The sequence below is a fragment of the Haliaeetus albicilla genome, chromosome 2 (assembly GCF_947461875.1).
Source record: "Haliaeetus albicilla chromosome 2, bHalAlb1.1, whole genome shotgun sequence".
NCBI classification, from domain to species: Eukaryota; Metazoa; Chordata; class Aves; order Accipitriformes; family Accipitridae; genus Haliaeetus; species Haliaeetus albicilla.
Window position 1 is genome coordinate 57,384,184 of NC_091484.1, and position 12,707 is coordinate 57,396,890.

At 36.5% G+C, this 12,707-nt stretch overlaps 1 protein-coding gene across 3 annotated transcripts in view; it reads right to left on the reverse strand.

Annotated features, from left to right (window-relative positions):
- The window catches only part of ITGA8 (integrin subunit alpha 8), a 122,960-nt gene that overhangs the window by 54,899 nt on the left and 55,354 nt on the right, over positions 1-12,707 (reverse strand). For all 3 annotated transcript variants that reach the window (XM_069775896.1, XM_069775890.1, XM_069775904.1), the window contains exons 16-21: positions 12,397-12,452; positions 11,735-11,889; positions 10,464-10,601; positions 9,926-9,993; positions 8,787-8,934; positions 2,187-2,279 (exon numbers count right to left, since the gene is read on the reverse strand). In XM_069775896.1, coding sequence (XP_069631997.1) covers positions 2,187-2,279; positions 8,787-8,934; positions 9,926-9,993; positions 10,464-10,601; positions 11,735-11,889; positions 12,397-12,452 — 658 coding nt within the window. The remainder of the gene's footprint in view (positions 1-2,186; positions 2,280-8,786; positions 8,935-9,925; positions 9,994-10,463; positions 10,602-11,734; positions 11,890-12,396; positions 12,453-12,707) is intronic.

The window sequence follows — 12,707 nt, forward strand, 5'->3', positions numbered from 1 at the left end:
CAAACATTTTTACCATCTGGCTTTGTAATGCTCTATCTTCATATGCCTTAATTTTCAAGGGTTGGATTCTTTTGTTATAAGCCAGAATATCCTTAAACATGTTATGAACACTGCTGTTTTATTCTGCTACTTCTAAGTCTCTCTTTATGAAGTATTTTGCTTAGGAATATTTGGTAACAGTGCATTTATGGCAGCCCTAGAGCTGATTCTGAAGAAAAACAGGATTAGTTATGCTGTGAGAATTCGTAAGGAGACAGGTGAGAGTAGTACTGCTCTAGTGGCCGACAAATTGCATTCCGGAAGTCTTTACACTGCTAGCATTTTGGGTCAAGGATGATGTGGAAACAGGGTTTTGGATTCAAAGGGAGGAGTGTGAGGGGCTTAGTCTAATACCTCCACACTCAGACCTTTCCATTGCTTATGTTTATGCAAACCACGAAGATTTGCTCCTAGCTTATACAATGTTAGTGTCTCTTGTGTTTAGTCTTCCTTTTCTCTTTCAAACCCAGGGTTTTTTATGCTCTCCTTCACCACCACTGCATCCCAATCATTCACAAGATTCTTGTCCACTTCTGTCTGTATCTTGAGAATTTGCTTCTGCCATGAGACTAACCAGGAAATCTAAATTTGCTGGTTTTCTGGTACAAGAAATTATCTGCTTTGATTTGGGATTTATTTAGTGCTTTGGCCCATCATTGCCTCCCATCATCCCATTATGAAAACTCCATTCCTCAGCAATGTTTTAAATTACTCTTACTTTTTAGGAGTTTCATTTAGTAGAATAAAACAAAAACTACAAAACCTTTTAGCGCTCCTCTCTATGTCCTTCCTAAAAAATGTTTATAGCACCCCCTTCAGACTTCTAGTTCACAGTAGTTCTACAGAGAATGATCCTCACCAGGCAGGTTCTTGCTCCCAGTAGGTCCATCACCTGGAGTTCATTTTTCAATGGTTTCCAGCTCCTTGTAATCCCAAAGAGTCTCTCTGGGACTACTTGTGACCATGAAAGCAGATGACTGTATAAGACACCTGGTCTCACATTCACTTTCAAAAGCTCTGTGACTGATCTGAAGCTAACCCTATGATCCAAACAAGCTATTGTAGTTCCAGTCTCCTATTCTATGACCCATTTGGTTCTTTTATCGAGGGTCAGACAGGAACTGCTTCAAGATCATAAGAGGCCAGGAAAACACCCCTCTATAGACAGTCTGAAGAGTGAAATATTGATCTTCCATAGGACAAACCTTAACTTAGTAGGGATTTTGAAAATACTAAGGAGATTTGCTTTGGTTTCTTTGCAAACCCCCCAATTAGAAGCTGATTATTATTATTATTATTATTATTATTATTATTATTATCATCATCATCATCTTGGATTATTTGTTTTTAGTTAAATATTATTCATAACATTTATGAATTTATGAGTAGTGCTAGGATTCCTCTGCAAAGGCATCCATGGCCAAACATTACTGGGTTCAACAGTTATGCCTAGAACTATTTTGTCATGAAACAGGGACAAGTGATGACAGTTGTGGAATGGGTAGCAGTTTTTTTATCTCCAAACCTATGTGTAATCCTTATCTGCTGTCCATTGTCAGTCATTATTCAGTTCCACTCTTACCTAAAAACAAGGCTACCAATGTTCCATCTAATGTGTAGTATGATTTATGAATAGCTGTCTTAGGAAAATGTTTAGAATGACATTAACAACTTGAAGGAAAACTTGATTCCAACCATATTTTCATGATATAAATCATGATATAACCTGATAAGACACCCTTATGCACTCAAGATGAGAATCAGGCAAAAGAAGCTGTCATTTACTATATATATCTTAAGCAGAAAGAATACTAAAAGGGAGAAATAAACAGACCACATAATGGATTGGGATTCTCTTCTTATACTAGTGCAACTTCTGTGATTTAAACTGAGTCATTCACTTTCTTTACAGGAAGTGAAAAAAAACTCAGGGTCTAGCACCATTAATCTTGTAGAAGAACAAATTGTTAGTTTTTCAGAAGCACAGTTCTGCCTCTTATTACACCAACAATTTCCTGTCCATGTAAATAATTTGGTTTATGTGCTGCTTATTGGGACACATTCTGCTAATTGAATAGATTTCCATTTGCTCCCCTTTAAAATTCAATTAAGATAAAAATCAGTAAATGCATCTGGTTTTCCCTTACATTTGCGCCAGCCACCATGGGGTTCCCAAGATCACAAACCACCATTCTTGTTTCATTTTCCATCTTGTAATCACAGCTCAATACACGCAGTGCCTGTAACAAAAGGACACCAATATGGAGGTCAGAGATCACAGTGAAATGTATCCAGTTGGGAAAGTGATGCCTTTTTGACTGTGACATTTCTTTCAAATTCAGTCACCTGCTCAGTGCACTATCAAAACATTTAATTGGTTATTGTCAGACAATGGGGGAAAACTGATGCCATGGAAAAACAAACAGGAAAGTTTCCCAGTACCTTAAGAGCCATGATGAGATTGCTCTATTTCTAGTTTTAACATACTGCTTTGTTGTTGTGAATCATTCCTATAGCCATAATGACTCAACAGAGGAAAAAAGAGTAGGCAAAACTAAGTGAGGAGAATAGGCCTCACGTTAATTGCAATAGTTGTGTTATTCATCACCCATCACTAGAAGTCTCTATAGTGAATTTCTGGCATTGGCAGAACTTTATTGTGGACCAAATTTAGAACTTTTATTTTCCAACCTATGGTAAAGTACTTTGAACATTAAATACTTCTGTAAAAACATAAACTGTTACCTGTGTTTATAATTTAGCAACAAAGGAGATAGATAGATTTTCACATTAGCAGAAATTAAGGTTTTCATTGTATATAGCAATAAGTAAAATTTAACTGGTTTTCCAGCAACTATTCATTCAAAGTCCAGCTTGTACCTAACATTTCTCAAGCAGTTTTGTTCGGTAACTTTGAGGATACGCTCATATAATTTCCCTCTAAAGCTCTTCATGTAAAATGTATCCTAGGTTTTGGGGTTTTTTTTAAGCCTTTAGTCTTTATCACTAGCTGTTATCATCTGTAAACAAAATAGACTGTACAAAAGGAGGAACAGCTACAGAATAGTGGAAGTTAGGAGATACAGAGTAAGACAAAGCAACAAAATGTTTTTGGTTTTGTTTTTTTCTGTTTTCCTCTCTGACATATTCAATAAAAGAAAATACTTCCATATACATGCAGAAGTAAACCAGCTTTGTAAAAGCAGGATGCAGCTAGTTGTTGCTATAATGCTTTCCTCTCATTTGTGATTCTCACAGATTAAGCAATACATGCAAGGTCATGCTCTTTATATAAAAAGACCTGGGAAATCTCCAGACCACTGACTACCAATTCATTCCTATCTGTAAAAGCCAGCATGGACATGCTGACCTTATAATTTCCTGAGATTAAAAGAAAAGATAGGGCATGCCCTAAAAGGAGCCCATGTGAAGCATGCCCTCAGTACACACCTCATTGTACACTGACACTTTTACAATTTGCTAGGAGGAAACAAAGTTTGTTACAAAGCATGTCCTGTGCACTAGCAGCCTTTCCAAGCGTCTCTAGGGTTGGGAGTGAGGGATTTTTACACTCTTTCCAGCTGGTTAATTAGAGGTGGGAAGCAACACATAGGAGAAGAGAGGGTGTAACACAGTTGAAACCAAACTTGTCTGGAAAACTGTTATTTTAGCTTGATGTGTGGGTTTATAGTTTTGATTTTGTTTTGGGGGGGGGTGTTGAAATTGAGGTCTAAATGTTAGAAAATAAATACTCATCTATATTTGGTATTTGGTAGTTGCTTTATTAATGCTGTATCATAGACCAGCACAGAGTAAATCAGCCCTTATCACACATTTTTTGTCCTTCAAAGGCTGAGAAAACAGAGGAGTTTTGTGAGTAGGTTTTCTGCAATTTCGAGGCTATGCTTTTAGACTGAAAATCATTAATGGCACAGAACATATATGACCACCATCACAAAAGCTAATTTGTGCAGCATAAAAATGTGACAAAGGGTCATCTCTGATAGAATTTCTTCAATACTGAGATTTATTGCCTTTGTTTTTTCACTGATCACCTTTTTGAGGTGGTTAAGTACAACACGGGAAAATTAAAACCAGGCAGGAAGCAAGCAAGAGCAGAGACTTATATACCTAGTATTGTCAGTATCACTGAATTCATATGTAACTCAGCCAGATGGAAGGTTTTGCCACATAACCCTTCTACCTGCCACTGGTAGCAATTTATATTTTTATAGCAACACATGGTCTTTTTGGCAGTCTTGAGCAGAAGCAAAACCCCAACAATTAACACATGTGCTCCCAGGGTGCATTTTAACTAGAAAATGATTGGATGCTTGAAGTAATCCAGGCAGCCTACAAACTTGAAACTCCTTCTGGTGGTCTTAGTGATGAATTACTAATTGATGCCAGAATAGTTAAGCATGACAGGCTGCAGAGTAAAACACCTTCTCTCTTTCCTTGATCAACACCTTCCAATTTTATTTTCTGAGGAAAAGTGATACATTAGGTACCAGGTGCCAGAATGTAGCTTCTCATCTAGCTGATGTGTGAAGAACTAGTGTTTGTCCTCACAAGGCTCAAATCACATCTCATCTAGCCAGCCACCAGGTACTTATTCTAAGAATTTTCAGGTAAGAAGATTTCAGGTCTTTTTCCTATTTTAAGAGAGTGTCATGCTTTAGTTCAGAAAGGCATGGGGATAATGGCTCAGAGCTTATCCATTGCAATATAAATCTGGTTGTAATCTGCAACAACTCTGCAGTTTCCAGCCTGAGCAGAGACAGTTAAGACAAAATATTCAATGTTTTTGGTGTGGAACAAATACCTGTTAGGGGGTTGTATTTGCCTGATTTACTTCTACTAATTATTCCATGAGAATTTCAGTTCCAGCCATTGCTACTAAGGCAGGACTGAGATGTTCAATATGGGAAACTCTTTCACTGGGCAAAGGGTTAGCGCACAGTATTCAGGCAATGGCTTGGGGTTCAAACACACAGTGATGGTATTGTAATGTAAGAAATGTACCACACAGCAGGTATATACTCTGGATCTACTGCTGGCCACGAAAATGTGAGGTAACATAACGTGGTTAATACTTTTTTTCATTGCAGCTAATTCCAGTAACTGCACACCTAATGCATATGAACAGTTATTACAAGCCAATGGGTTTCCAGTAACCAGTAAAGCTGTGGTAATTTACTCATTTACCTGGTCTCTGGATCTTCTAAGAGTTTCTACAATACAACTAATGAATAACACATTTGATTTCATTGTAAGTCATTGTATTTCATTAATCAGCTTTTGACTGAAGGAAGTATCGGTATGTGCAAGAATCAAGGAAACTTCAAAATCACATCCTTGACCTCAAACTTGAAGATCGCACACATCCACTTGGCTCTCCACTTGCATACAATCATGTACATCTCTGCAAAATGCTGCTCCGTTGATACTGTTGCATGGTCTATGTACAATATGCCACAGAATCAGGCCTGAGGTAAGATAATGACAACTGAGGCAAGTCAAACATTGTATTCCATAAAGCTGAAGGGAAGAGGTAGAAGGCAAGTGAATTTTCAGTTAAGTTGTAGCCTTTAACAGTGTCTGAGTGTATTTCAAATGATATAGAATAAGCCAACAAATTGTTCCAACAAAATCAGGTTGGACAGGAAGCACTTAAGGGATAAATTTGTTTCTCTATTAGACGGTCTAAATGCAGAGTAGCTCCATAATAAAGTAGCCTAATATCCTCTAAAAGTATAGTTACTTTGAAATGGTGGCAGCATAATAGAATGGTTTGATTCTAAAGATTTTTCAGTTCCATCAGAAATTATGAAGTGATTTTTTATTACTCTTATTTATTCAACTCATTACATTCATTTATTCTGCTCTCAGTCTACCTGTTTTGCTGGCTCTGAGGTGAATATTATCTTTGCCTTAATAAAAGGAATTCTGCAGTTTGGAGAAAATCAGCTACACAGAGGACTGTGAACACTGATACGTTGAAGAGTCAATGAAATCCTTAGATGCAGAGCTTTAAGAGCATGACTGCAACAGGCTCTATCACAAATCTACCTGTCTGCTGAAATTACTCTGTATTAAATTAAGAACATTTCAGGAGCAGTCACAGATGCCGCATTGGCAGGGTGCAGCACAAACACAAAAATAAGAACTGAAATCCTGACTCCACTGCAACCAACAGCAAAATGTTAATTTTCATCTATGGTCCATGCCTCAAAGTAGCAACAGACTGAGAGACCTTCTTTCCATATACCTCAGTGTTTACTGCATACCACTGTGATAATTTCTTCTGTGCTCTTGTCAAGTGGTTCACATTGCCATATTTTTTAAAGCCCTACACGTTGAATTAATTGAGTCCCTCTTTAATTTATGCTCATTTATACTATGACCCCTAAGAATTTGTTCATCCTGGTAACACATGAACCTCTGATCACTCTGGGGAAAAAACTGAAAAAACCTGCTAATTCTTGGTTTGAGTGGTCTAACCACTTAATTTATACATTTAGACAGAATGAATTAAATGAGAAAACAGAACAGGAAGGATATAAAGGAATGTCTGAATTTAAAAATGTGTTTTTCCATTCTAAATTTTCTTTTTAAATTACATAGAATGTACATTTTTCTTTGTCATGTTCACAGCAGTTTTAGGTGACATATGGCAGTACAGAAAAGCAATTGAATACATACAAAAGACAATCTCCAACAGCAGTTAAATGCCAGAAAATTTTAGCTTTGTCTTTTTGAAGAAAATTACAATATCAATTTCTTTTCCAAATGCACTTAGAAGTGAATTTTTTAGTTTATTTAATGGAACCGTAATACCACAAAGACCATAACTTTAAAAAAATATACATTTACAGTTTAAAAACAATAGAAAGAATAAAATTGGTTTTAGTACCATATGTAATCCTTGTGAAAACTGTCCTTGAAATGCAGAAGGGAAGACTCTAAGAATGATGTAGATAAACTAATGTTTTGATCCTTCTCAGAAAGAACATAATGACATCTCTTTGAATGGAATAAGTATGAAAAGTAAGAGAACATGAAATAAATTATGTGTTGTAGTGAACTACATAAATGCAGGCAAAACAAAGGCAATTTTTCTATAAATCCAGAAGGATTCAGAATCAGATTTGTCAAAAATGTATTTTATCTTCCACAAAATCTCAAGAAAATTAAAAAGTTGTTTTTAAAAATTTGTTTTCAAAAGAAAAAGAACATTAACACTCTTTCCCAACCCATTCTAGCGTCTCTTTATTCTTCTAAAGCACCAGAATCTCCCACCTCTTTTTTCCTTCCTTTCCCCATGAGTCTACCCTGCTGGCACTACAAAATTAAATTTTTCCTAAAATACTGAAAAGCCCTGAGTGTCTTCTGTCCAGTCCAAATGATGGCTATGTGCTAATATGTGCTGTGGGTTTTGGAATAATTGCCTCCCCTGACATCCTTGGTAGTGGCCAAAAGAACAGCCAAAGATTCCTAAAAAGCAACAAAGGAAAAATATAACGGTGTGTAGTATATTAAAGAGAACTTAAATTTTGTATATCACAGTCCAAAAAATCAGAGGCTTTGTTAAGAGAACAAAAGATATAGACAATAGAAAGAGGCTGGTGTCTTTACTTATTTGTTTTGTGTACAAAGATATGCTTCTGAGAAGTGAGGTTGCAGAGAATTTCCATATTCTCATCTTTGGTGACATCATTAATTCTTGTCATTTTTTTCAAACAGGGTTAAAAGCCCATTAATAAAGACACTGACAGAAGGAGAATAAGGAAATACCTTGTAAGTTACTTTCGACTTCCTTAAAAACATTTGCCTTTAGAAAGGAAATTAACTTGCTTTCTCCCACTCTCACCCTTGAGGCCCTTCTGAACATTCCAAGCACTGACAGAAAAACGCAAGCTCATGTTGCAACAGCTTGGGAGATTTATGTGCAGATGAGGGGATTCAGACTTGCTGTCCAACAGAGAATACATGAACACTCTGATTGTTTGCAGTATAGTGTTTCATCTTTGCTCTTAAAAAACAAACAGACACAAAAAGGAAACACTGTTTGGTACAGCTCAGCAGGACTTCAGTCAACATTAGTTCTTCCGTGATCACTGGCACATTTTACATTATAACTGGATTTTTGGCCTATCCATAAGATAAAATAATTGACTACAAAGGGAATCAACTTTGTCAAGTTTATACTGCAGTTAATGTTTAACTATTCAGGATATCAGAGATTGGGATACCGTTAATAATGGTAAAACACTGGTGTGCTGGGAGCATGAGACAGCAGTGTCCAAGTGTCTGGGATTCAGCAGGGCTCATTAACTCTGGCTGAGAGCTGGCACCACAGGATCCAAGGTTGGAAGCATTCACGGGATTCTGCACTATCACTCCCTGCTACTGGTAGGGTTTACTGGTTCCAAATCTGAGTGATGGGATTACCTCTAGCCCTAGGAGAAATGTGACAGTATTTGTGTGGTATTATAACTAAGTTAATAGCAAGGAGCTAGACCTGAGCTGGCTCTGAACAGAATGGTCCTGTCCTTCCCATCTTCTAGTAACACGGCTAATCTTTAGCCTGGACTGTGAGAGCAAGGATAGCTGAGAGTCAATGGAATCCCGCTTCCTAAGAGGTACCTCTCTACTTGCTGCTTTCAGCTGGTATAGCCTATGTAGGTTAACCTTACTCTCAGTTCTTCTGCTTTATTATCACTAACATTTTGCTTTTCATTTACCTTGTTGTTGCGTTCAGCCCCGGTGTAATCTGCTTCAGGTGGAATCTTTATATGTAGCTCAGCTTCATAGGCTCCTTCCCCATCATTCCTTGGATTTATTATGAGCATGACACAGTTTTCTTCTCCAATTATTAGCTGATCTTTATCCCTATATAGAACATACTACTTGTCAGGAGTTAAAACATGCACAATTACAATTTACATATGAATAAAGCACAAGGACATTTTGCTCTCATAGCATCTGTTCTGGAAAATATTCTGTGAACACAGAGTAAAACATTTTCCATAAAAAATGACCCCACGGAAAAATATGCCAGCACCTGGGTAGGAAAGAGGTCAAGAGAAAACACCACCATGGACAATCAAAGTGGACTACTACAGAACTTTAAAGTTACTGATATAAAATTTCAGAGCCTGACTACTTTCTAACCAGAAAGAAGTATTTAGTGTGGGAATTACTTGCCACAGGGGTCCCATCAGCATTGTTTTCTGGAGGGCACAAAGGCAGTGGGATTCCAGTTTTCCCTTCATGCCATTGTAAAATGAACAATGACAGAAGCTCTCCTGAGACCTGCAATGGCACTGTGCCCTTTCCTTTCACAGTTACGTACTGATTTTGACGGCACAGAGTCAGATAACTGTCAGAGATTCCCCACTTGTCCTGCTTGGCGTATTTCTCCCTCCACAGGAGGAACTGTTGCCATGTTTTGAAATTCTTTTATTCTGAGGTTCATTTACTTCACTGTATACTGAGTTTAGGAGAACTGCGTCCCAAGTTCAAAGTCACTGGCACACTAAAATAAACAAATTTAAAATCTCCTTTGAACAACAATTTGTATTATCTCTTGGAATTCAGAGAACTAGAATCACTCCCAACAAACACTTGCAAACTATATTTTACTACGATAACCATTAAACATCATGAATGTGTCTGACAAAGACACATTTTCAAGTGTATATTTCTCCATTTCTTGGTTTTCTAGATGAAATGGATGTGCAAATTTAAAATCTGGAAATCACGTAAGAATGAGTAGCTATAGAAACTAACAGAACTGTGTTCTACATATTTCATTCTGTTAAAGCAGTTAGAAGTGTCTGGATTTTGTTATATACAGCATCATTTATTTTATTTAACTTACGGCATAGCAGAAAGTTGCAAGTCAGGAATGCACAAGTTGTCCTCCCCGCAATCAACAAGAATGTAAGCCTGTATTGTTGCAAAATAAAAAAATTATAATACAGTTAGTACATGCTTCAAAGTCCAAATCACTTCATTAAATATCACTAACCTAAATGTCTTAAATATCACTAGCACCGCCCTAGTGAACTAATCTCTTTCTCCTTTCTTTAAGTTCCTTTCTATATGAGTAGTTGGAGACTATTTAGACTGTCAGCTGAGTCCTTAGCAGAACAATTATCATCTTTCAGGCCCTTTCCCACACTAACTTAGCCTACATATTCTAGAATGCAATCAAAACTATGAACACAACAAAGTTTTGGAAATGCTTTAAAGGCCTGCCTGGTTCTATATTTATATTCAATTTACATTTTGAATTAATTAAATCCTTGCTGTGTAATTTCTGGGCATGATATTCTGTTTTAAGGATGATGACACACATAGTATTTGTAAATGCTTTCGTGTTTATATTCAAAAAATGTGGAATGCAAAATTCATACCTGTTCTGTTACTGAGCTTTTCTGGTAATAGTTCAGTATTGGCTTCATAGTCAAGCTATCTTCAACATCGGATTCATCCAAACTGTAATTCAAGTTTATATTGATGGGAGATAATTTATCTCTAAATTCTGTTTCATCCTGTGAGTGACAATCACATAATAAAAAACAATGGTTTAATGTAATTATTTCAGATTAGTATAGTATGGCAACAGATTCAGACTTTAGTCTTTATTGAAGGTAAAGATATGGTTCTTTGACAGCTGCTGGCCAAATTCTGGCAGTATGTAATGTCATTAGGAAAGCAAAGTGACTCACCAGTAACTGGAATGCCCAGAACACATTGCCTCCACAGCCCCACATCTGGAAGAAGCTGGCTGAGCTGAGTAGACTCAGAATTTTTTCAAAGCATTAGCCTAAAATGAAGCTGTTTAAGAGAGACACACAGAACCAACTCCTATCAACTACTGCCCACCTTCCTTTCGGAATGGAGGTAGGGCATGTGTGGATTTGTGGAGGTAATATTGTTGGTTTGTTCCCTAACCAAGAATTTATATGGATTAGCAATGGAAAAACTCCACCACTTTCATTGCCTAGTTACTTCCTTACATACTGCTTGAGACTTCTCCATTTCACCTCCCACTGCATTTCTAGGACCAGCCTTGGAATCTGCTTCAATTGCATGAGGTAATTCCGGCTGTGAGTAACTACTGACCCTTTTTCCTTTACAACTTGAGTTCCACAGTTTCAATTTTTCTAAAAACATTTTAAAATATCTTAAAAGTATTTTTTTAAAATATATGAATTTCAGGCCAATATTGCTGGTGACACTCCTTTAAAATATCTGTTGAAACTGAACTGGCACGACATTTAAGATGTTTAGTTGATTGTCCCACTGTGAATACTATAAGGAGAGCAATATTGCATTTTAGTATCAGGAGATGCAGTATTTAATCAGAATTTCCAGAAGAACACAAAATGTATGTATTTGTACACAGAGGAACTGTACACTCTTCAAAGGAAGTCCTTCTTTTTATACTGACATTGACAAACGATGAGCCAAAGATTTACAGAGGAAACTTTGTCCAGATAGAAGAATGTTCTGGACACCCAGATGAGGATTTTCTTATCTCACATTTCTGTAATTTTGGGATCTAAGAACAATGGCAATTGTTCTTCCTTTTCCAGTGGCTCCTTTTTTTATTATTATTATCTTTAAATCCCTAATACTACTCAAATGATGATGACAGTCCAAAATATTTTAAACAACTTACTCTGAGATAAACAAGGAAGTCCTGGCAATGGAGCTGTTTCTGTCTTTCTATCACAATGGAGAAGTAATGATGTGACTGATGATAATCAAAGAAGAGGGTCCTCTTAACAGCTCCTTTCTGTTTCAATGAATCTAATTGCAATTCACCTTTCAGCACTATAAGGATACAGGTAAATCAAATATTTATTTATTTAACATGGAAAGAAAAAATATTAAACAATTCATTATGTATTATAGTTCAATTACTCTAACAAAGTCTTCCAAGCAAAACTAATCCATGCTTTAAGTGCCTGTCTGTTTAGCAGCACACTGGTTTTTGATCCAAAGTATGGAATACATGTAATTTAAGCTTTCTAATTTCATTTACAGATCATACATGTAAAGGACTTCTGTCTCTTTAATTTTTTTTTTTCCCCCAAAACAGAACATTCTCCAACAGGGTACATTCTTGGTTTTATTTGGAAAAAGGCTTAAACTGAAACAAAAATCCTTCAAGTGAATAATACAAGCTTTGTGTTATATATACCTCTCTATATATCTTTTAAACTGTATTTTCTTGTATTAGGAGGATCTCACTCCTATCCTCTTTCAAGGTGTAATAAAAAAATACATCTGAAATTGAGTGGACCAGAGTAAATTAGAGGAGTATAAAACATTTCTTACCTATCTCATCTGAAATACTTTGACCTTCAAAGTCTGCGCAGACTCTTACAGTAAAGCTACGTACAAAAAAGTAGAAGTAATTATTAGCAGAAAGAGAGCTGACTTGGGAATTAGTAATTCCCAAGTCATACCTTTTAAGTTTTCTTTTCCTTTTCTTAAGAAGATGTTCAGCGCGATCTGTATTTAGCTACCTATGATATTCCATAACTAAGTTAGCAAGTCTCCTAGGCTCCACTAATAATCAAGGAAGACAGGGTCTGAATACCTTCCTGGGAAAGGTATGGAGAAGAGTCTCTGTTCCCACTAATTCA